We start from the raw sequence: 25,965 nt of genomic DNA on the forward strand, positions 1-25,965 counted from the left end.
TAAAATGAAATTTTCATCCACATTTTTGTATTATCTGTTTTGATCCTGGCATTTTTCCTGGAGTTGTTAGGCAAAAAAACAGGCGAAGTCAACTATTCCTTGGACCCTTATGAAGCCATAATGGCTCTTAAGTAGACGGCCATCTTCTAGGGGAAGAATCAGCCTATTAAGGAGGACTCCAGCAAGAATCTCACCAATAATCACTGAGAGAGAGAGATGCTTCCTCTTCCAAGACTTCAACCTGAGGTAAACAGTCAATAGCTTCAGCACTGATTAATGATGATCTACTGAGAAAAACATGGAAGTGTTCAATCTACTGTCTATGATCATGCCTTTGGCACTAATCACTGTGGCTCCATCAGCACTGAGCAGCTGAGATGCACTATAAGTCTTTGGCCCATAAATTGCTTTCAGGAGCTCAAAAAAGAGCTTTCTACTATCTACACAACACTGAATTTTGTCTTCTTTGCTTGTTCATCATCCAGATAATACTCCCTAAATGCAGATATTTACTAAGGTTCTGTTCTAAGTCTCTTAGTCTTTTCAGTTTATAATCTCTCTCGCTATCTTCAGTAGCTCCCATGGTTTTAATAATCACTCTATCTTGATGATTATTGTACTAAATCTAGCCCCAGTCTCTCTTGAGATTCAAAACCACATCACAAATAGTCTACAGTAAAATTCAAATTGGATACTGCAGTGGCATCTTTTGAAGGCACCGTCATTTTCCCAGTCACCGAGATTTGCAGCCTTGGCATCATCCTGTACTCTTTAATTTATTTTCCCTCATATATCTAATCAGTTATCTGTGTACTACTGCTTATATCTGATTCCTCTCTCCTCACAGAGCTACTACCTTCATTCAAGTCCTAATTATCTCTTCCCTAAATTATTGCACAAGCCTCCTAATTAATCTCCCAACTTAAGATTCTTCCCACTTTAAGACTGCTGCCCAATGATTCTTCTTAACTAAAAATCTGGCTGTTTCATTTCTTTAAGACCTCCTATGACTTCTAGGATCAAAAGAACTCTTCTACTCCCTATCTTTCTAACCTCATTATGGAATACTCTTTGTTTTGTGATCCAATCAAATTCTCTGTTTCTCACAAAACACAATTATCACGATTTTTATGACTTTGTACTGTTTGATCACCTTTCTGTGGAATACATTTCTTCCCCATCTTCACTTTTTTCAAGATGCAACTTATAGACTACCTTCTTGATCATCTCAATTGCTAGTATCTTTCCACTCAAAACGCCTTTTATTTAGTTGCTTTGAATTTATTTCTCTATGTCCTTCCTTATCTCTAATTGAATGAAAATTCCTCTGGAAATCGAGTGAATGCTCATCAGTTGGGGAATGGCTGAATAAGTTATGTTATATGAATATGATGGAATATTACTGACCTATAAAAAATGATGAGCAGGCTAATGTCAGAAAAGCCTGGAAAAATTGATGCTAAATTGATGCTGAGTGAAGTGAGCAGAACTAGGAAAACACTGTAGACAGTAATAAGAAGATTACATGATAATCAACTGTGATGGACATGGCTCTTTTCAACTGATTCAAGGCAATCCCAATAGACTTGGGCTGGAAAATGTCACCTACATCCAAAGAGAGAATGATGAAGACTGAATGTGGATCAAAGCATAGTATTTTCACCTTTTTTGTTGATTGTTTTTTTCTCATGTTTTTTCACTTTTGATCTGATTTTTCTTCCTCAGCATGACAAATATAGAAAAATGTTTAAAAGAATTGTACATGTTTAACCTATACTAGATTGCTTGCTATCTTGAGGAAGGGGAAAGGGTGAGAGGGAGAAAAATTTTGACACAACGTTTTGCAAAGATGAAATGTTAAGAATTATCTTTGTATGTATTTGGGAAAATAAGATACTTTTAAAAAATAGAAAAATTAAAAGAATTCAAGTTCCTTGTGAGGCAAAGATTTTAATCATTGTATTTGTATTCCCAGGACCTAGCACATGGTTTACTGTGTTCTTCAATTGTTTTAGTTGTAACCCTATTTGCAACTCTATTTGAGATTTTCTGGGCACAGATACTGATGTGGTTTGCCATTTCCTTCTCCAATTCATTTTACAGGTGAGAAAACTGAAGCAGACAGGGTAAATGATTTGTCCAAATGTCACAAAGTTAGTAAGTCTCTGAAGTCAGAGTTCAGCTCAAAAAATGAGTCTTCCTGACTTCAAGCCTAGTACTATACCCACTGCGGCATTTACTTTTTTCCTTTCCATGAAAGGCTTCCTTATGTATCAAAGCAACTTACATAAGCTTTTGGAAAAATGATTTACAGATCTGTAAGCTAAGTATAATATTCCTATTTTAGCAGTGAAAAATAAGTTTCCGTCTCAATTTGGGAAAAATATGTTTAGGGATATCAAATACATATTTGAAGAGCAAGTAAAACAGAGGGCCAATAGTATTTGTATTACTTATACTAAATAATTTGTACTTTAAGAAAAAAATTAAGCTGTTTAATTGGTAAAAATGATGCAACTTTAGAAGTATATCAATACAAGAAAAGCTAGACTTAAAAATTGGATTTCATTAGATACTATTAGACACAATAAATAGATTCTAGTAGAAAAAGTATGAGAAGTAGAAATTGAGAAACTAATTTCTAGAAATTGTTCTGTCATTATATATGCATACAACTTTGAGCTTAAGGCTATATATATGCCTTAAGTATCTTTTCTTTTAACATGATCCTAAACTATTTTCCTCAGAGAGCTTTTGTACATCTTTTCCCATGTGGCCAATTTTGGTTTTTTAAGGCATTCTTCTCCTCATAAGCTCTTTGTATTTCCTTTTGCACCACTCTCAATTTTCTTCTTATTCTCCCCCACACCCCCATTCCCCACCTCCCGCCTCTCTTTTCAGAAATCCTTTCTGAGCTCTTCCAAGGATTGAGATCAATTCCTGTTTTTTTATGGAGGCTTTGGATGTAGGAGTTTTGACTTTGTTATCTTCTTCTGAGTATGTTTTTTGATCTTGTCACCATAGTAACTTTCTATGTTAGGAATTTTTTTCTGTTCTCTGCTCATTTTCCTAGCCTATTACTCTGCTTTTAACTATTTGTCAAAGTAAGGCTCTGTTTCCAAGGCGGAAGGTACACTGTCCCAAGCTTCAGGGATTTTGTGCAGCTGTTTTCAGAGATCTTTCTAGTGACCTAAACACAAGCATTCTTCTGCCCTTGAACTATGAGGAGTATCACCATCCTACTGTAAGTTCTAGTGTGCTAAAGCAACAGGGATTTTTCTCAGCAAGTAAAAACTGAGAAGCTGTAAGCTGAGATTGCCCACACCCATTCTTAGTATGTTGACTTCCCGAGGCCCTCTCACCCTACTGACAAACCTTTCCTGCTGATCTTTTAAATCATCTTTGGTGTATCTGAGCTGAAAGGTCTGGAAATCCCCATACTGCTACTGATTCAGAGGTCCCTAAGCCAGTTTCTGCTTTGCTGGCACTGGGGCCTTGGACTGGGCTGGGAATGTATGCTGGACTTCCACCCTGTTGCCCAAGTTGTCTTTGGCTGGAAAATGGTTCTATTCCATCTTTTTTGAATGTATGTTCTGATACTTTAAAATTAGTTTAATGGTCATTATTTAAAAGAATTTGAAGAGGTTTTGGGAAGACCTCAGCAAGTTGCTACCTTTCTTGGCTCTGCCTCTCCTTCCTATTATTTTTCTAAGCGATTTTCTGATTTATCTAGTTCTAAAAGTTGAAGTCCCCCATTGTATGATTTTACTGTTTACTTTCTCCTATAACTCATTTAACTTTTCCTTTAAGAATTTAGATAAATGTGGAAATATGTATAAAAGATTTGCACAAGTTTAACATATATTGGAATACTTGCTGTATAGGGAAGGAGATGAGGAAAAGGGAGGGAGAAAAATATTCAACACAAGGTTTTCCAAGGATGAATGTTGAAGACTATCTTTGTATGTATTTTGAAAATAAAAAGCTATTACTAAAAAAAAAATTTGGATGTTATAACACTTGATGCATGTATGTTTAGTATTGCTATGACTTCATTGCTTATGGTATCTTCTAACAAAATATAGTTTCCCTACTAAATCTATGTGAATTAGATCTGTTTTTGCTTTTGCTTTATCTGAGATCATGATTGGTATGCCAGAATTTTTTTTTTAACTTCAGTTAAATAGATTCATCTCCAGTCCTTTACTTTTACTTAATGTAATATGTCTCTATTTCAAGTGTGTTTCATATAAACAACATATTGTAGGGTTCTGGATTTTAATCTACTCTGTTATCCCCTTTCATTTTATGGGTGAATTCATCCCACTTACATTCACAGTTATGATTATTTTTTCTTTCCCTCAATCTTGCCTTCTCTCCCCTATTTAAATCCTTTCTCTACCTCCACTCTGCCCTTCTCTACTCCCATTTGGGATGGGACTATCCCTTTCTCTTACCATGTAATGTCCCATTTTTGCTGTAACCCATAAATTTATTACGCAAGGCTTTACCTGCCCTGTTTGGGCTCCTTTATGCTTTATAAAAGAGTACTTAATGTGCAGTGTCTCTTGTAATAAAATAAACTGCTACTCAAAATCTTTTAGAGTGGTGAACATAGGATATTTTGTTTCTCATAATATGTGATCATGTGCTAAGAATGTAAAATGAAATCTATTAAGATTTAATTACTTTTCAAATGCAGAATCAGTTTTTTCTTTAATTTATATTCATTTTTATAGTAATAACTATAATTTTACATGGAAAAATATTTAATATATGGCAGTTCTTCTTAGAAGTCTATTAAAAATGATTATCTGTGAAATTTATAACAGAGGGCAAACTATTAAAATGTCCACAAAAAGATACAAAAGAAAACTAAGGTTAATAACTTGCTCTTCTCTCCTACCGTATACTCTTCAATTACTTGGCTAATTCATCTTCAATTACTTTAAATGAGGTTTCTAAAATACTTTAGTAAAAATATCATTGCTAGAAAAATTTCTCTCCTCTTCCTAACATCTTTATTTCTCCACTACACACATTATTTATTCCAAGTCTATTAGGTTTTCAAAATACTCTTTCTCTCTAATCTCAATAATGGTAATACTGGGGAGAAAGAAAGAAAAACAAAGTTTAAAAGTAACAATACCACCAACAACAAAAAGAGCATCTAATCACAGTTATGGAAAGGCTATCCTTATGAAGTTCAGACATCAATCAAGGCAGGTTTTCCAAAGAACTGGTAGAAGCGGTGTCATATTACTGCAGGTTAATGAAAATTGGTTGATTAATGTCCTTCACTCTTGAAGAGAACCAAAATGACATCATTATGTTGGAGTCATGAATGTATACTCAACTATGACTGAGCAGACAAATACAAGCACAGGTCAAGCACAAACAGGCTATATAAACACTGAGAGTGGAAAAGTCTCAAAATTTGCACATCTCATATCTTCCCTCAGAGCACAGTGACTTCTTTGAGGTGGATTTGCCATGTTGATCAGTCCTTTGTAAGCATCACACAATTAATTCCAAAGTTCTTCAAAGAGACCTTAATAGTACCCTTGTGTTGCTTCCTTTGACTGCTATATAAGGACCTTCATTCTATGAGTTGTTTATAAAATAATCTTTTATGTATGTTTTGTCATTCAAACATGATCAGCTCATTGGAGCTGTACTCTCTGTGGCAGAGTTTGAGTACTTAGTGGTTTATTTCAAAAAAGGACCTTAGTGTTTGATACCTTATCTTCTGAAGACAATTCAGATGGAAACGATTCAATTTCCTAGAATGGCACTGGCTTACTGTTCAAGTTTCACAAATACACTACAGTTAAGTCAGCACAATGATCTGTAGATCTTTGGTTTGCTAGACAATCTACTACCTCTTCTTTTCCAGATTGTCTTTTGGAATCTCCCAAACACTGAGTCAGCTATGACAATGCAAGCAACAACTTCATCATATCTGTGCCATCCCTAGAAAGTATAGTGCTAAGGTAAGTGAAGTTATGAAGGAATATTGTGGTGCTGGCTGATGTCTGTGTTTTCTTGATGTTAAATTAACCGAAGAAGCAAAAAACTGATCCGCACTTTGTTCTATCTAAGCTTCAGAGGTTACACTGTACAATAATCTTTAAACAAAAAAATGATACACCAACTATCCCATCTTAATCTTGGCTTGTAGCCTTTACAAATTAAATAATTTAGCATTAGAGTAATAGCTGATCTTGATACTGTGTCTTCTTCATTGGACAACATTGCTAAAAACATCTAAAAAGCATGGGATCAAGCAACAATCTTGCTTTACTCCACTGATGACTGGGAAAGTGTACGAGTACTGTCCATTATCCAGAATACAAACAAGCAAGCCATGAAATTATACAATACTGTACAATACAATATCTGAACTTCTCCAGACAACCAAATTTTAACAAAAGTAGTATATACTGAATAATTAAAGAGCCATGATGATCAATTGGCAAGAATCACACAGGAGTTTGTCATCTTCTAGACTATTCACTGTACTATATTTTTTATAATTCAACAAATAAACAGAACCAAAACATCATCACAGACAAAAACCGATGTCTACAGCTGACCAGGCATAACACTAACATGTTAAAAATTAAAGAACAACATTATTTTTAAAAGTTGTCATATTGAAAATTCATCATTTCCAATCTATAAAAAATGGAAGATAACATATAAGAGACCTTGCAGAAGAAACTAAAGCCACAGTGGTCAGGATGAAATACGTATCACTCCTATTATCCTGTCTGCTATGAGTTGTTTCAGCCACACTTTCAGGGATTCTACAGATGAATTTACAACTTAATATTTTTACTCAGCTACAAAGAGCAATCATTTAATCTATCTGCACAATAGTCCATCAAAATGAAACATAAAAGAATAATATTAAAATAACAACTTGTCCCTGGATTATTTCTAGTTGAATTTCAAAAAAAAAATAAAAGATGACAATAACAGTTAAGATTTCACACCTATCAATTATCTAAAAAGACATGATCAAGTGATGAGAATAACAAAGAAGCCATAATAATAGATTAGATTTTTGCTATTCCTCCTAAATTTAATAGATTGATAAATCCCTATAATACAAATACAAACCTATGATATCCTCAAAAATTCAGCAGAAGTTTTACTGGAATTGGAGCATCATTATCAAGGAAAAAGCAATTGCCCAGAATCACTCAGGTATTACAGTACTTCATACAAATTTAACAATTTTTATATTTGTTAAATTTAAAATTTAAATAAATTAAATTGATTTAATTTAAATTAAAATTTAACAAATTTTAACAATGTTTTCAACAGATTTTCTATATGGAAAATGTATAGCCTCCAACTTATTTGTGATGAAAAGATTTTATAAAGAGACATAGCAGAATAAGCCAAAAGCTCTTTGCAAGGAGATTACCTTTATTTACTTTTTTCACTTCTTTAATGCATTCCTCAGCTCCTAGCAAACACAATAGCTGCCACAGATTCTGAGCTTAATAAGGACTGGTGCTAGGTTGATTGATTGATTGATTCATTTAGGTAACAGAAAATTGGGGTAGAGGAGAGGGAACTTATTACCATACCTGTCATCCTGTCTGCTTCAGAGTTCTGTCCTTAAAAATCACTGCAGAGCATCTTTCAATTCTAGTACTGAATTACATTTCATCCACCTGCTCTAGTTTACCAAACTATTTAAGAAAAACAGAATTGCAACTTGTTCTAGGACAATCTATCTGAGCCCCATGAAGCATTAAATGAGAAGAATAAAATAAAACAGCTGTTCGTATACTGCTTTAAAGTTTGCAGTGTCAATTCCTCCTTACTCCAGCTTACAAATGAGGAAATTGAGGCTTATAGGGGCTAAGTAATTTGCTCATGGTCACCCAACTGTCCAGGTTCAAGTACAGATCTGTCTAGACTTCCAGGGCCTGAGCCCAATTCTTATTTTTCTTGGAGGCTTTCGATGTAGGAGCTTTGACTTTGTTTTCTTTTGAAAATGTAATTTTATTATTAAAATTCTAGAGACTAAAGATTTTTTATGTTTCCCTTAAACTAATTTTTTGCTACCTCACCTTTTGTGCCACTTCACTTGCCAAGCTTTTTCTTTGGGTTTTCTTGTTTATTCTAATTTCTTTGACAAGTATAGCTTATTTCTTCCCAATGTCCTTTGGTGGATCATTATTCAGGTCCTGGCCCTCTATATGTGACTGTACCTTAGGGCACTTCCCTGAACCCTCTTCTTTTCTTTCTACATTTTTTCTCCTCTCTTGATGAGAGAAAAGGTTAGCTCTTCCATACATACTCTTGATCTCATTCCCTCCTATCCTCATCAAAAGAAACCCAATATCATCCCAACTTTTTATTTTCCACCAGCTTTTTTACTTAATTGTATTGAAATGGATGAAAGTTCAAAATGCATTTCAGCAAGAAGGGAGACAAAACAGCTAAGGGAAACTAAAGTACAGAATATAAGATCATTTTCACACACACACACACACACACACACACACACACACACACACACCCCGCTGCAGAGAGAGAGCAAAGATAAGAATAGACAAAATTATGTTAACTCTCTTAAGTGCCAAATCATTTGCAAATTTGAAAAGAGAAATTTCAGTTGAATAATGAGGATTTAGAAAAGATGAGAAAGTTGAGGCATTGAGTCCAGATAGTTTTTTCTAGGATCTTGGCTAAGAAACAGAGGAAAAACAATAGGGGAAAGGATCAGGAAAAATCTCAAGGAAGGAACCACTAGAAAGAGATTGAAGGTTAGAGAGAAGGAAATAATTGACAGGGAACCTTCTATAAAAGATGAAAAAGAATCATTATATGAAGGGTCCATGTAGAAAGGTTAGCCTTGGCAAAAAGAAGGTCACTGCATCATCAGAGATTGTGGTAAAGGATGAAATAGTAGGTGATGTCAAGGGGTTCTGAGATAAGGAAACTCATAGCAAACTTTTAATAAATGATTTTGTTGCCAGAAAAAAAAAATAACATTAAAACTTATTACAACAAAATAACTTTTAAGATGTTCTTCCAACATTTCTTCTATGCGTAAGTTAAAAATTTAATAAGATTCCATAATAGCTATAATAGCAAAAAATTTTGGTTAAATGAGGCATTAAAATACCATGCTCATCTGAAGTGTTTATTACTGTCAAACAGGATAACACATAAAAAAAGGTCAAAATAAGTAATTCTCTAGAGGGAAGAATTTTGAAAAACAGAGAGTAAACTAGTTTGGACCAAATGTGGGAGGGAGATATATGAAAATTCTGGAAAAAATAAGCTGAAGTCAGAAGCTTGAAAGAGCTTTCAATGCCCAACTGAGAACTTTATACTTCATGCTAGAGGCAATAAGGCATTACTGAAGTTGCTTAAACAGGACAGTAAAATGGTCATTCAAATACTGAGCAGAGGAGGGATCCTGTGGAAGGGAACACAAAAGGAGCATAAACTACCAGTATAATAATGTGAAATGGCAGTCAAAAAAACTAAAGCAACCTTATGGCACTAAGGAAGGAACAAGAGGAAGCTCTAGGTAGTTCAGTACATAGAGCACTGGTCATGGAGTCCAGAAAACCAGAGTTCAAATCTTGATTTAGAAACAACTAATTGTTTAACCATGAGCAAGTCACTTAACCTGTGTTATCACACTGGACGCAATGGCAAACCACTGCAACATCTTTGCCATGAAAACCTCAGAGACAGTTCAGTTCACAGGGTCAGAAAGAGTTGGAAAGGAATGAATGACTCAATAACAATAACAAAAGAAACGATGGTGTCCAGGATAAAGTATACTACCTTGGATCAAACCATATTTGAAATAGTGTGTTCAGTTCTGGGAGACACATTTTAATAGAGATCTCAAATATTGAACAGCATCCAAAAAAAAGGACAAGCAGGATGTTTCTAAAAGGCCTCAAAAGACCAAACCTCAAAAGAATAGTGGTTAGAAAGAAGGGTCAAGAGAAATAAGTGAAAGGAGAGTAAAATAACAGATGTAAAACGTAAGTATTACACTGATATTCAAGGAATATTGGCAGGATGTCTCCCAGGCTGTTGAAGAGATCTTCTGCATAGAGTTTATAAAAGCACATGGATGTGAATCACAAAGGATATGAATGAACAGATGGACTGCAAACTGTACCAGTGGAAGGAATACTCACATAAATGAGATCAAAGATTCATCAAAATACAGAATTTAACCCAAATTATTCTTTTCAATGTCCAAAATCATTTAATAGCACTGAGCTGTCTTTGAATAATTTACTTTGATAATTGAATATTTAATTATAGATTTGATGTTTCATTTGTCCTATATGTTACAGATGTTAGTTTTGACAAATTAGATTGATTATTAAATTGATTAAACTGTAACAAAATGATGAAATCATATTGCTAAATTTCATCTTTATTTTCTTCTCTACTATCAATAGTCAACTTGGTTCTTTCTCTCTTAGAGGTTATCTCACCATAAACATTCTATGTATCTAGAAGGCATTCTGCTCCCTAGGACATCTATCACCATTCAGTATAATTAAAGAAATCATTATAGCAATTGACATTACTGGGTTACTAGCATACTTGTAGCCACTGTAATTTTGTGGCTATTTGAAAAAAATTTAAATATAATTTTATAAGACACCACTATCAGAATATATAATACAATATTTTAAACTCTATTTTTATAAGGCAAGTATTTAATAAGTTTAAAGTTCACAGTTAAACCTAAAAAATCCTGTTTATTCAACACAAATTGTACTATAATCTAGAGTTATGTAATTTCCAAAACTGATAGTAGTTTATTAGTAATCTAAACTATGTGAAAAATAAGATATTAGCAACAACCACAAATCATGTCAGCAGTCAATCTACTTAATAACAAAAGAAAACTCATTTTGTTTGTAGCAGGATTAAAGATAGATTAACACACTCAATTGGGTATAGTAAACTATCTTACCCTTCATAGAGGGACCAGGAGTATCATACTGAAATTACAAATCACATTCATACATTCAAGGTTAATGATCCAATCAGAAATATTTTCAAAAGAAAGAACATTACACCATCAGAAGAAAGCATATAATAGCCTACAGATAAAATTCAGAAGAGCTGTTAAAATTGCTTACCAGTTCTTCAGAAGTCAGATGCATCAAACGTTCAGCTATGGCAGCACACTGGGCTGAATCTCTTAAGAATTCTCCTCGGTCATCACCTAATACTAGCTCTGGCCATGTTAGTCCTTCATCCTTCTTAATCAAAGACACCTCCAGACTAAAATATTAATGGACAAAAAAGTTTTTTTACTTGGTCTAGAAATGAATTGTTCATAAAATATGAATATGCACAGGAGAAAATCATCTAAAATATCCATTAGAAAAAGAGGATTTTTATTGCTAAAGACGATTAGATAAAGAAACTGGTCTAAGTAATTTAGATTTGGTAAAACAGGTAATAAGCAAACAGGCTATTTTTGAGAAGAATGATTGATTGCTTCCTTCATTCAAGACATTAAGTACTTACCATGTATAAAATACTATGTTTGGTATAAAATATTTTTTCTTTAAGGTGCTAACAAATTAGCAAATAGTGTTTGAAAAATATTGTAGCAGTTTTGAGGATGAACTGCACATATAAAAAAAAGTAACAAATAAAATAGTTAAAATATTATCATCAAAGGCCAAGTACAATGTGATATGCAGCAGAACTAGTGATTTGAATAGGGAAGGAAGAAATCTGAAAGGTTGCTGAGAAACATTAGTTGCCTCCAATAAAAATTATGCTCATATACCTTACAGTCTAAAAGAGAGAAACAAAATATATATGAAGACTGAAATCCTGAAATACAGACCAAAAAGACAATGATACAAACTGTTGTGGTTATTCATCCTTCATTCTTGAAAATGACATCATAAGTGTGATAAACTGACTTGTGCGTGAAGTGGATCTATGAGTGCTTGAAGTGAGACAGAACTGAGCAGTTATTAGCCATATTTTCTACTTTAGAATCATTAGAGTCCAATGGCAAGACAAAGGTCAAGATGACTAGCCCCTCCATGAAGGGTAAGATAGCTTATTATATCCAATTGAATGGTTAATTCCATCTTTGAGCCAAATCTAATGAGACAAGGTTCAAGCATTGCCTGCTACCTCTGATCTTCCCCTCCATGTAAAAGCTCTTCCTTTTGTGCCTCTTTTAAGTGACATAATTTCCCCATTCTACTCCTGTCTCCCGATCTCTCACCTCATTATACACACACACACACACACACACACACACACACACATTTTAATGATCCCATCATAGTCAACTCATACCTGTGCCTTCTATATATATATACCTTCTAAGTGCCCTAATAATAATAAAGTTCTTAGGAGTATCGGAAATATATCTTCCCTGGTATGAGTCAGAGCCAAGGCTTAACTCCCCAACTTCCTGACTACAAGGGTAGTTCTCCATCTATCACGCCATCTATGAGAGCTGGATCTACACTAAGGATAAATAGTATTCTTGCCAAATGATCTGAAAAAGTCAAATCCCTTGTCCCTAACTCTTTCAATTAAATAAACATGGTATTTTAGTATTCATAATACTTGATAGGAAAAACACCCTCTTTAGTTATATCTACCAAAATTTCACTCATCTGGTCAGGGGATAGCATTCTTAAGCAACAAGAATAGCCATGACACTGGAAATAAGAGAAAGAAAAAGTCATTGGGTTCCAGCAACAGAATGAATGCATAGGCCACAGATGCAGCCATACAACAAAGAAATTATTTAGAATAGAGACCACTCAGAACAAGTTACTCCTCTAAAGGGACTAAGGTGAGAGAATAGAAAAAATATCAATTAAACTACACGGCAGTGTATGATAATTCTCTTACTTAATGAAAATACTAGACTTATAGATGGAAAAATCTTAAAAAGCCCTTCAAATGCCTTTACGAACAAGTAACTGGTTGTTATGAGACAAGCCTTTTGAAAGCAGTAAATTGTTACAAAAATATGAATTCATTACTACTCATTTTAAGACACCTATTTCACAACAGTGTTATGCATTCAATGAAGGAATAAATCAAGTTTCATGCACTTCAATAGCATTCTAATTCAGATTCAGACAATGCCACAATGAAGATAAAATATAGCAATCAATAGTGGAAAATTAAGTCATAACATAATATATGGCAATGAGGTAGCATATATACAATACACAAGAACTGAGCCAGATATACTAATAAAACCAATCTATGATCCATATTCTAAATGTTGTCTACTGAAACACAAGATGGGAAATTAAGATCTGGACATGACTTGAAAAAGAATAGAGAAATTTTGAGGTGTTACTAATATAGTATGAGATTATCTTAACAGTCATGCAGACCCAACTTAAAACCTTTTGATAAAGAGAATTCTAACAATCCCAAGGCAACATCCCTGGAACATTTTAACAGGTGGTTATTCAAGTATCAAACTAAAGACCTTCAGACCTTCAGCAAAGGGAATTTAATATTCTTAAGGTCATTTTTTAGGACAATATAACTATTAGGATGTTTTTCCTCTTATATCAAGCCCAAAATCTGTTCCTCTACAACTTACATTCTTCACTCTCAGTTCTGTTCTTGGAGTTCAAGCAACACAATTTGAATCACTCTTCCAAGAGGCAGTCTTAAATACTTTAAGAGAGATAACATGTGTTCTAAGCTCTTTTTTCTCTTTTTTTTTTTTTTTTTATTTAATAGCCTTTAATTTACAGGATATATACATGGGTAACTTTACAGCATTAACAATTGCCAAACCTCTTGTTCCAATTTTCACCTCTTACCCCCCACCCTCCCTAAATGGCAGGATGACCAGTAGATGTTAAATATATTAAAATATAACTTAGATACACAATAAGTATACATGACAAAACATTATTTTGCTGTACAAAAAGAATCAGACTCTGAATTATTGTACAATTAGCTTGTGAAGGAAATCAAAGATGCAGGTGTGCATAAATATAGGGACTGGGAATTCAATGTAATTGTTTTAGTCATCTCCCAGAGTTCTTTTTCTGGGCATAGCTAGTTCAGTTCATTACTGCTCCATTAGAAATGATTTGGTTGATCTCGTTGCTGAGGATGGCCTGATCCATCAGGACTGGTCATCATCTAGTATTGTTGTTGAAGTATATAATGATCTCCTGGTCCTGCTCATTTCACTTAGCATCAGTTCGTGTAAGTCTCTCCAGGCCTTTCTGAAATCATCCTGTTGGTCATTTCTTACAGAACAGTAATATTCCATAATTTTCATATACCACAATTTATTCAGCCATTCTCCAACTGATGGACATCCATTCAGTTTCCAGTTTCTAGCCACTACAAAAGGGCTGCCACAAACATTCGATACATACAGGTCCCTTTCTCCTTCTTTATAATCTCTTTGGGATATAATCCCAGTAGTAACACTGCTGGATCAAAGGGTATGCACAGTTTGATAACTTTTGAGCATAGTTCCAAACTACTCTCCAAAATGGTTGGATCTGTTCACAACTCCACCAACAATGAATCAATGTCCCAGTTTTCCCACATCCCCTCCAACAATCATCATTATTTTTCCTGTCATCTTAGCCAATCTGACAGGTGTGTAGGTATCTTAGAGTTGTCTTAATTTGCATTTCTCTGATTAATAATGACTTGGAGCATCTTTTCATATGACTAGAAATAGTTTCAATTTCTTCATCTGAGAATTGTCTGTTCATATCCTTTGACCATTTTTCAATTGGAGAATGGCTTGATTTTTTATAAATTAGAGTTAATTCTCTATATATTTTGGAAATGAGGCCTTTGTCAGAACCTTTGACTGTAAAAATATTTTCCCAGTTTATTGCTAAGCTCTTTTTTTCTCAAAGCCAAACATATCCACTTCCTTATAATCATGTTCAACACGGTCTTCATTCTCCTCATTATCCTGATCACACTCCTCTACCTTTATTGATGTTCTTCCTAAAATGTAAAGTTCCAAATTGGCCATGATAACTTATATACAGTTTGACAAGCTATCATTTCCAGAGTTCTGGACACTTTTTTTTAATGTAGTTTTAAGATTACTTTACCTTAATATAGTTTTCAGTTCACTAAATCCCTCAAGTTTTTTCCCCATCATTCAATCATTTATTAAATACTTATTATGATAGGTATCGTGCTAAATATTGGAGATAAAAGACTAACTGAAACTGTTTTGTAAGGTTCCTAAAGAAACCCATCTGAATATATATATATATATATATATATATATATATATATAAATTTCAAGTGGATCTGGGGAAGATGGGCATTAGTAGTTGTGAAATTAAGAAAGGTTTCATATAGAAGTAGCACTTGAGCTCAGTTTTCAAGGAAATAAAGGATTCTAAGAGAAAATGGTAAGTAAGTAAATTCAGGCACGAAGGCAGCCAGTGAAAGGGAAAAGAGATGGGAGATGAAGCAATGGGTGTGAAGAATAGTAATGTGGGGGATAAGATTAGGAAATCCTTCACTCAGAAATTGTCCTTTGACCTGTACTTTGAAAGAAATAAGTAGCAAGGATTTCTACCTGGGTCCATGGAGATTGATCCCCATGTTGTCACTTAGGGGAAAGTCACTGCAGAGCAGAGGTGCTATAAGGGAGGGACAGGACTTCTACTGGTATAGAGCAGGAAAAGTCAGAATGAATGACTCAAGTCAAAGTTCTGGGGGCTATAATTTCAGGGCTGATAGTTGTTCTCTATGCCTTCATCCATAGGATGGAAGAGGGATGCCTTACTGTGTACTTCAGGCAGAAACTTATTATTATTATTATTATTATTAGCCCCAGTAGACCAGACTATGCCATTATGCAACTTTTTTATTATCCTGCATTTCTGTGCAGACAACACTACAAAAACTGATGGAAGTTTAAAATTGTCTTATGGAACAAGTGGTAGGGTCGTATCTATATTGACTGAAGAGAAGTTTTAATATGTTCTTTTAGTAGTATTTGGTATCGTGAGGAAGTACAGTACAGATTATAAGACTTTAGCCTTCAATAAAATAAACTATGAGTTGAACCAGTTTTTCATACATTCTTCAAAAAGTTTGCAGCCCTGAAATTATAGCCCCCAGAACTTTGACTTGAGTCATTCATTCTGACTTTTCCTGCTCTATACCAATAGAAGTCCTGTCCCTCCCTTATAGCACCTCTGCTCTGCAGTGACTTTCCCCTAAGTGACAACATGGGGATCAATCTCCATGGACCCAGGTAGAAATCCTTGCTACTTATTTCTTTCAAAGTACAGGTCAAAGGACTTGCAATGAACTATTTGATCAGACAGTAAAAAATTTGAAGCAGGCCCGAAAAAAAGATCTGAACATCATTGCCTTGAGTCTCACTATACATGTAATATGTGTTTCAAAACCCAAAATCAAAATTAAGAAATTTTGTAGTAATGGAAGCTGAGAAAATGGAAACTCCTTACAGGTACACAGAAACAAAAGGTAGTAGAAAAAGAAGCAGAAACAGAGAGAGAGAAAAGACTATTCTAGAGGCAGAGAAAACTGTACAGGTGGCAAAAATACAGTTTCAGCAGAAGGTGATAAAGAAACTGAGAAATGCATTTCTGAAATTAAAGATGCTATGTTCCTGGCCAAAGAGAAGGCAAGAGCAGATGCAGAATTCTACACTATACATAAACATGCAACTTCAAACAAACTCAAACTAACCCAGAATATCTGAAATTTAAAAAGTATCAGGCCATTACTGCAAGTTATATCTACTTTGGCAGTAGCACCCCCATCATATTCATGGACTCCTCTTCAAAATATCCAGATGCCAGAACTGGGAGAGAAATCTCTCTCCTCTCCAAGGAGGCCCCAGAGCCCTCTAAGAATATTAGACTCACTAGAAATAAAGCAAGCATAAGTTGATGTGGGGATTGGGGGAGGTGTGGAAGGAAGGAAAGGGAAAGAGCAATAATTAAGACTAGAGTTACAATGATTTTGCAAATTAATTCACAGAAATACTGCTCAGTCTACTCTGCTCTCCTGGGATGGGCCTGGTTTATCCACTGACTGGAGGACACAGCTCCTTAGCAGTCAGGTGATTTTTTTCAAGTTCCCTCTGTGTGTTTCTTTATAAGCTAGGTTTCTGTGAATAAGGAAAAAATTAATGCTAAGGCACTGCCTGCACTAGAATGTTAAACACAAGATATGTAATGAGTTATTGATTTTCTAAGTAGAAATCTGCCAATGTTTACGTCAGACCAGGGAAAATGGGTTTACAGGCCAAGAGACCTAGGATTATGGTTAGTACAATATAATATAAACTACAAATGACAGAGTCCCAGGGCTCATGATTTTCCCCTTTGAAGTCCAATGCTAGAAATCAGAGAACTGACATCTCCTTTATGTAATCCCCTAAGGTTCTTTGAGAAAGGACCCTCTAATTGAGTGGATTCTGTTGTTCATCAGCCAACTTCATTTCCCGTTGGCCCACAGATATTGCCATCCAACTAGGACTCTTGAAAATTTCTTGCTGTTCTACCTTAGGTATTTAGAGATTCCATGTACACAGGGAGATTTCACGAGGACAGGGTGCTCCTGCTTCTCAGGTAATTAAATTAATCCTCTCCTCTATGAACCAAAGTACTAATATTCCTGGTTGACCCTCATTTGGATAACTGTTGTGCTTTATCTCTGTTCACAGAGTTTATAGCAAGCAGTCTCAAGGCAGGTGCTGCTTGTTCTCAGCTTAGCAGCTGCTTGATAATGGGGTAGGCTTTGTCACTGACAACATATTCTTATCGTAAAGGAAAGAATCTTTGTTCTGGATTTGGAATACATCTATATGATCTAGCACCTCTACCTAATTGTGAGGCCCAGTCTTATGGCTACTATCAAAAACCCAAATGTAGTGAAGAAGTATTAAGGCATTGTGATATCCATTATTTCTGTGTCCTTCTCCCTAGTTAGTTGGACTAACAAACTCAAACTCAAACTAACTAAACTGGCTAGTTGGTAATTTTCATCTTAGGAGGCTAACGTGGTCAGCTTGTTTCTCCTTTCCAAACTGTCACTGGGAGGACATCATCATCCTGCCAACAGTGCCTGAAAAGGTACCACCTTTTGGGCAGTAGCACAGAGAGGAAGATTTTGAAGTAACATGTCCTATTGGTCTGGGAAACATTCCCCAGACCTGTCAAGTTCCTGATATTGGCTCTCTCAAAAACAATAGGTACAGAAGCAGGCAGCTTCTGAAGATGTCTCTAGTTGGACAAGGAAACCAGACAAGAAGCTTATTTGTCTACTTATGTAGATAGTGGAAAGAGATGCTCCAACTAAGAATCCATTGTACCGAGAGGAAAAAGTCCCAACATGAAATAGAACATTTGTTCTTAAAGATTTCTTTCCTGAGCTGTATACTGTGATGGCACAGTAATTGTAATTGTACTTACTTTACAAATTCAATTTTGGCCTCCTATATTCATAGATTTTCTTGCTAAGTTGATAAAAATAAACTGGGAAGTCCACATGGCAGAAAAGAAGATGAAGAGGAGAATGAGAAAAAAAGGAGAAAGAGGAGGAGGAACAGAACAACAATGAAGTAGATGACAAAAGAAAGAAAAAAAAAAGAAATGAATCATTCTGAGGTGGAGATGAAGAGAGAATACATTCTAGATCTTTGGTGCAAAGGCACAGAGAGGGGAGAGGGGATGCCATGTATGTAGGACAGTAACAGGCTAATTTGACACCGGAAACATTGATGCCTAAATGGCAGCTTTATTTTTTAAAGGGGTCATAGTTATTCAAATATTTTCTCTCCTTACAAATTTATATAATTTACCAATTTAAGCAGAAATTAAAGTTTGCTCTGAAGTCTTGTTCTTCCTCTCAAACAATGCCTTCCCTCTCAAAAAATCTTAAATTTAAGGATTTAGAACCTATTTATTCCCTTTATATTTATTTTTTACATATTTATACATGGCCTTGTTTTCTTCTCCTTGCTTTACTTATTTTATTTGTATAGCCAATACTGTGTGCTTAGAACATAGAAGGCACTTAATATTTACTGACTGATGTCTAATTAGCATGCTCTAGTATTGATCTACATAATGACATCAAAACTAATTATGCTTCTTTTGTAAATTAAAAATAAAACACTTCAAATAGTTTATCAGATTGACTAATTTATTAGCCATGTTATTTTGGAGATCCTATCATTCAACCACTCTAAAATTTGTTTTCTAATTTTACAAAAAACATTTTAAAGAAAGCATTTTGAAAACTATAAAGGACTATAATACATATAAAATGATTACAATCGTCAAACCCATGTATCTACAAATACTTTGCTAAATTTCTCAAAAACAACCATAGTATATCACTACATTTTCTTAATTTACTAGTCTAGTATCCTTGTTAACAAAAACAAACTAATAAAAAATCCTAAGAAACAAAATTAGTCTATTAGTGAACCTCATGCTATAGTATAGTGAACATTACTTCCCTTTTAATATATTTATAAACCATTCCTATTTTGTAATTTACCTAATTGAACATGAAAATTCAAAAAGTAAACAAATATTAAAAAGCATAAAGTTAACTTAAAGGATTTATGTTTCTAGATGATTAGTGACTACTGACAGCAGCTCTTTAAAATACTGATTTGCTTTTTTCTGAACACATTTCTTCTCATCCTGGTGGTTCACACCACTCTGGAACCCCTTTCTCAGGCTGATCAATTCCTTCTTGAACCTCCACTTTAGGGAAAGTGTACAAGACAGTCACATTAGTCCTTCAATTCCTTCCAGGCCCCTTTCCTGACTCTGAACTTCTTTCTCCAACAGGTTCCCACAAGGGTACTTTTTTCCTTCCCTTCCTTTTTCCTACTTTTCAAATCTCCTTTTATATGTTGTTTCTCCCATTAAAGTGTAAATTCCTTGAAGATAAGAATTGTCTTTCTTTTTTTTTTTTGCTTGCATTTGCCCAGTGCTAAGCCAGGGCATAGCACAGAGTAAGCACAAAAAAGCTTATTGATTTGACTTGATGAGAGAACATAATACCTTGTAAAGCATAAAAATGAATACAAAATTTCCTATTTTTCCTCAAAGCTATTTCATAGATTCATATATGATGATAGATTCATATATATCTATTGCTGATTTTAGTTCTGTCAATGAAAAATTTCTACAACTCTGAAACTACCTACTATGGACAACAACATGAGCTGGACCAATCAAAGAAGTATCACTTTAACTACAAAGAAAAGACATGTTTTCTTTAAAGGCCCTTAGTAGACTTTTTGCAACACATCCTTTTATTTTACTTATTTTTGTTATTCTATTTTCTTTACTGAGTAACTTGATTTTGGTAAATCAATCAATCTGAAGATTCATACACTAATTCATATAGGAGATTTACATTACCCTTTAGTTCTTCCACAATATAATAATTCTTTTCATTTCTCCACCATACTTTATTTTTTCCACCATAAGTTTATGAATGTAGAGAGAGATGGACAATTTTAGATCTATGACTAACAGGAGGAACATATTAAAAAATGCTGCCTAATCTCTCTACTGTCTGGAAGACCATCTATACCAAGTTGTAAAATTGTGTAGGGATTGTCACAAACTCTGTAACATAAAACAAAAGGCAAAGCTTACCTAGGTATTTCTCAGGATATATTCTTTTTTTTTTCATTAGTAGTAATTGTCTAGCTTAAATCATTTTTTTCTGTATTTTTGTATTAATTTTCCAATATTTTTTTCTAGTTTGAATCTTTTTTTTTTTTTTGTCAGGACTACAGAATAAGAATTAGAAGAGACTTCAGTAATCATCCAATCCAACTCCCCTCATTTTTCGGATAAGGAAACTGACTCAGAGTGGTCAAATCACTTGCCTGTGATCACAAAACTAGTGTAAGACAGACATGAACCCAGGTATTTCTAACACCAAGTCCTGAAAACATAGAAAGAAACACTAAATTTGAATTCCCACAAAGTAGCATGAATCCAACTGACAATTTAATGAATTAATGCATTTTACTAGAGAAAAATATTAACTCGCCTCTTCCCCAAAAAAGGTACAAAGTATTCCATGTCACAATAAAAATAACTGACAAGACTGACTTTTTGATAAAACTCTTTCATGGCATAAGATAATAAGTTAATAAATGGATTTGAGTAAATTATCAAGAGAACGCAAAGTAATAACATAAAAACCTGAAATGACATTGTCCCTTACAATCAAGTAGGAAACAGTATCAACAATGGACAATAAAAGAAAATACTTATTATATAAAAATACCTTTTATTTTCTTTAATTATCCAAGTACTACTTTCATGATCAACAGAAGAATAGAGTTTTCCTTCCAAACATGGTTGCTTTTTTAAGGCAATACTGATATGATCAGGGGAAAACCGTACTTCAATGTCCTCTTTAGAAATGTTTTCTGAAAGCTGTATTATTATTGTCAAATCTTCTTCAGTCTGCTGCCAGTAATACAAAGGTTCTGCTGTAGGAAGAAAACACCCCAAATAAGTAAAATAATATACTCAAATACTGGGGGGAAACAGGGGAACATGTTCTATAATCATTGCAGATTATAATCTCAAGCAAGTTTGAATATCAAATCATTCCAAATTTATGAGGGTCTTCATTAATAGAACTCTGATGAAAGCATTAAACATTTTTCTTTTCCTAATATTCTGCAGAAGAAGAAATTCCCATCTCAGAGAAATGTGAATTCTATCAATTTCCTTTCTTTTTCTTAGTTTCTGTGTGACCAAAGGCAAGTTAGTAATCTGTGCCCCCGAAGCTAGCTTTCTAAGGCCATAAATAACCATAAGTTGCTAATCTATATCAGTGGAGGCAGATTCAATAGCAGGTGTTCACATCAACAAAATCACAGATCCAGAACCTGCCCCTCTCCTTCCCATATCAATTCTCTCTGTTCCCACCCTTCCCAAATTCATCTCAAAGAACTTAAAAGTAAATAAAATAACAAATCATTTATATCAATAATTTGATGTGGCCTCCAGCTAGATAAATCTCTGTGACTTAAGAGGCAAAAAAATAATGGTAACAATTAGGTTGATGGTAGGCTGACAATTCAACTCATGCAACCAAATATTTTCTTTTTCCCTATTCTATAGTTTGTACAAGTTCTTTAGAAAATTGGACTATTATCAAACTCACCATAATTTAATCCCAGCAACAAAGGAAATATTCCACAGTCTTTCCCCGAGCATTTATAACAGCATAGAGATGTCTAAATACTCAATAACAATGCCAGTAAAAGGCAAAATTCCATCAGATTCTTTCTTGTTGAAAAGGTTTCAAGTACAGAAGGGACCCTCAAAGTCATGTCCTTACTACCACCTCTACCTCTTCCCTTCTCTTTTCCAAGCTAAGAAATTTGATTCCTTCAACCAATCTTCACCTAGCTTCATCTTCACCTCTGGATCCTTCCCAAATCTAGGTATCCCACCTTTAGATACTTTTCATCATGTGAATGTTCTTATTAAATGTGGCTCCAATAATTGAAAATAATCCTCCAAATAAGATCTGACCAGGGTGGAGTACAACGGATTGCATACTCTGTTTCTAAGACAGATGAGACAGTTGAAAAAACCTGGGATTGTAAGTGAGAAGAACTGTTTAAATGCTGGTTTTACCACTTAGTATGATCTTGAATAAGTCAACTTACTTTCTCTGGGCCATATTCATCTATGATTCTTGTGAAGTGAATGTGAACTAAGTTTCGGTTAATTTTTCTTTTTGTGGAGGGGGAGGTCATAGTATACTTCAATCATGGTAAATTTGTAGCAAATACAGTAAAACTCAAATATCCTTTTTAAGTAATAAATCAATCAACAAATTGCTATGTGCCAGTCCCTGGACTGGACAAACTACTCTCTAGCTGGGACCAACTTAGTTAATTAAGGAAAAGCTCCATACCACTACGATGGCCATTAGGGTCACAAATTGTATGTCAATGACAATATATGAAAAAAAGACAGAATGAAAAAAAATTATCTTATAGTCAATGAAAAAACATAACTAAGGAAATAAAGTAAATCCCATCAAGCTCAACATTTTCACTGTAAATGAAACAACAAAACAAAAGGAAATTAAAATTAAATAGACAAATGACCTCTAAGTTCTTACTAAAAACTAAAATGGCAAATTCAACTTACTCAATTTTATCCTTCACCAAAAAGCAGCTGGAAATATAATTTCATGAATCAGACAAAAAGGGGTTGCAAGTAGAAAAAGTTTAAGCCCTAGTTTAAGTGAATTTCTCATCCCTTTATTCAATGATACTATATTCAAAAAGGGAATAAGATGCACAAGACATTTAAAATTTCTTACATTGGTCATATTTTAGCATATAGGAAATGAATAATAATCAACACAAGTCATTTCTAGATCAGACAACTGTATATAGTCAGATCTGCAATATATTTTAACAGATAAAATTCAATAATACATTAGAAAAAATAAGGTAAATATATAGAATAAAAAACTCCATGTCTATTTAAACAAACTATGCAAGTAAACAAATAGAAAGCAGATAAAAGAACTGCCAACAATGCCAATTGATCTCTTTTTAAAACATATAACACTGGTGTTTATATAATGTCATCTAATAGATGGAAATCTCAACTGTAGATTTCTGGGAAGATTTAATCTAAGACATAAAGAACAATATGAAGAAATGGAAGAGATAAAATCTGTGCCACTATGGAAAGTACACTGAAAATCTATATATCAAATTAATAAAACATCCAGTTTGCAATAAATACTGATTAAAATGGCAAAAAAAAAGGGGAATGTTAATTCAGAGTACTACAGCTCAAAGGAATTTATAATCTTGCTAATATGGCAACAAAAAAATTAACATATTAGCAGAACCAAAATGATGAAGGGACTCTGGCAAAATAAAATGAGCAGAAGAAACTAAGGATGTTTAGCGTGGAAAAGGAACAATTTAAGAAAAATATGATAAGAGTTATTTAAAAAGGAATAATGACTTTCATGGGAGATAATGAATTGTAAAACAGGCTAGATGATCATTTTTGGATGTGCTGTAATGTACAGACTAAAATGGATAACTTCTATTTCCCTTTTCAACTCTGATATTCTGTGATTGATTATAAAGTACTTTAAAGCTTGCATACAGAAATACAATTAAATTTGTTTTGTGTGGCCTGACAGGAAAGGGATAAGAACGAGAAGTGCAAGCTAGGAGAGATAATATGACTATAAAATTTCCTCCCAGTTACAGCTATCCAGAATGAGAACATATTACTTTCATAAGCTGTCAATATCCTACTACTAGGAAACTAGAAGCGTAGATTATATAAATACTTGCCAGAAAAGTTGTACTGGTTGTTCAGGTATTCTTGCTCAGGCCTTTGATACCTGTTTACCTTTGAAGCTATAACTGCATATAGAGCTTATCATTAATGGTTTTTTGACAAAAATAGTTGAGATTTAAAAAAGACTAGAGGAATAAATAAACCTCCTTTCTTTAACCTCTGGCTATATAGATTCAAATAGGATAAAGAAAAGCTTGAGATTGAAATCACATATTCTATTTTGGTATTTTATGGTATCTAATCAGAGGCAGAAGCAACTAAGGGAACTGATAAAGTAAGTGAAAGAAAGCAATCTCCAAAATGAAGTGTTTCCTGGTGATGAGTTTAAACTAGGAAAGAGTGTACCCCCAATACCCCAAGAGATGGATGAAGATGATGAGGATGGAGTTGAAACCAAGCAGAGCAGCTGGTAGCAAATGAAGAAAAGAGCTGGCAAATGAAGGGTATTTTGGTATCAACAGAGAGGATGTTTTAAATTCTTAATGATACTTAATAGCATAAAGCAGCCCTTGTAATCCTAATGCACTTGGATCTTTCCTCTTCTCTCTCCTTTAAATTTCCTTTAATTCCTTGTATATTAAGCAAAAAATAGCTTTTTTTGTTTAACTATACCAATATGCTTTAATGATTTTAATGGATATATTAAAAATATTTGTTTCTTTGAATAAGTAAAACAATGTTTACCATATATTATCTATGTGGAACACTATTCTAGGCATTCAATACAAAGAGTATAGGAATGTAAAAACTGAAAAGACCTTTGTCTTCAAACAACTAATGCTGAGTTATGGGACCCTGCCAAAAGGGAGTACTGAGACCACCTCGACCTTTGTTGCACAGCAGAAACGCGTTTGTTGAGCAAGGAGCAATGATTTGTGATCATAGAAACAGTAAGCTGGAGGATCACAGCCAGTGGCTACGGAAGCAGGGATGACTGGACAGGGCCTCTCGCCTGTGAGCGAGTTGCTAAATTGTCTCTCCTCCCATTGGCAAACACCATGCCTGTGCAAAACCCATGAGCTGCTTCTCTAAATGATGATTGGGGATTGCCTACAGTTCACAGGCTGATCACGCTTGCAAAAATGTACATCAACAAGGCTGGGCATAATAAAATGTGCCTCTTTTCATACTCTATGAGTCTCCCGCCTCATTCATCTCACCTCTCAGATCAAAGGGCTCATATGCTTTGAGTTCTTAAAGAGGGCCGCAATAACTGGTACCCAGAAACAGTAACAGGAACCTGGAATAGTGCCAGAGTGACCACTTCATAGTCAAGCACTGCTACATGGACAAGGTAACCTCTACAAGGACTCCAGAGGGAGAGCCTACTGAACCGCGCTGTTCCCAGACCATGCAGAATGCGTCAGAGGCAGTTAGTAACCTAATGGAGCAGAAAATAGCACCCTACTCCTTCAGACAGAGAAGTGTATGTCAGGACTATATGTAAATGTATAAAAGAACAGGGGTGCACATTTCAATTAAGAGACATTAGGAAATTCCTGGACATTGCTTACAAAGTTTCTCCATGGTTATCTGAGGAGGGCTGTTATAACTGTAATAG

The 25,965-nt window shown here is 34.4% G+C and overlaps 1 protein-coding gene and 1 pseudogene across 2 annotated transcripts in view; one reads left to right on the forward strand and one right to left on the reverse strand.

The window, feature by feature from the left end:
• NUDCD1 (NudC domain containing 1) overlaps nucleotides 1–25,965 on the reverse strand; it is an 88,632-nt gene that overhangs the window by 27,923 nt on the left and 34,744 nt on the right. The window contains exons 6-7 of one of the 2 annotated variants that reach the window (XM_031947122.1): nucleotides 21,328–21,532; nucleotides 11,154–11,298 (exon numbers count right to left, since the gene is read on the reverse strand). In XM_031947122.1, coding sequence (XP_031802982.1) covers nucleotides 11,154–11,298; nucleotides 21,328–21,532 — 350 coding nt within the window. Of the gene's footprint in view, nucleotides 1–11,153; nucleotides 11,299–21,327; nucleotides 21,536–25,965 lie in introns of both variants that reach the window. The other variant, XM_031947121.1, reaches the window with a different exon arrangement.
• On the forward strand, nucleotides 15,528–17,014 carry LOC105749738 (annotated as a pseudogene).

This window comes from Sarcophilus harrisii, chromosome 1, assembly GCF_902635505.1.
Source record: "Sarcophilus harrisii chromosome 1, mSarHar1.11, whole genome shotgun sequence".
NCBI classification, from domain to species: domain Eukaryota; kingdom Metazoa; phylum Chordata; class Mammalia; order Dasyuromorphia; family Dasyuridae; genus Sarcophilus; species Sarcophilus harrisii.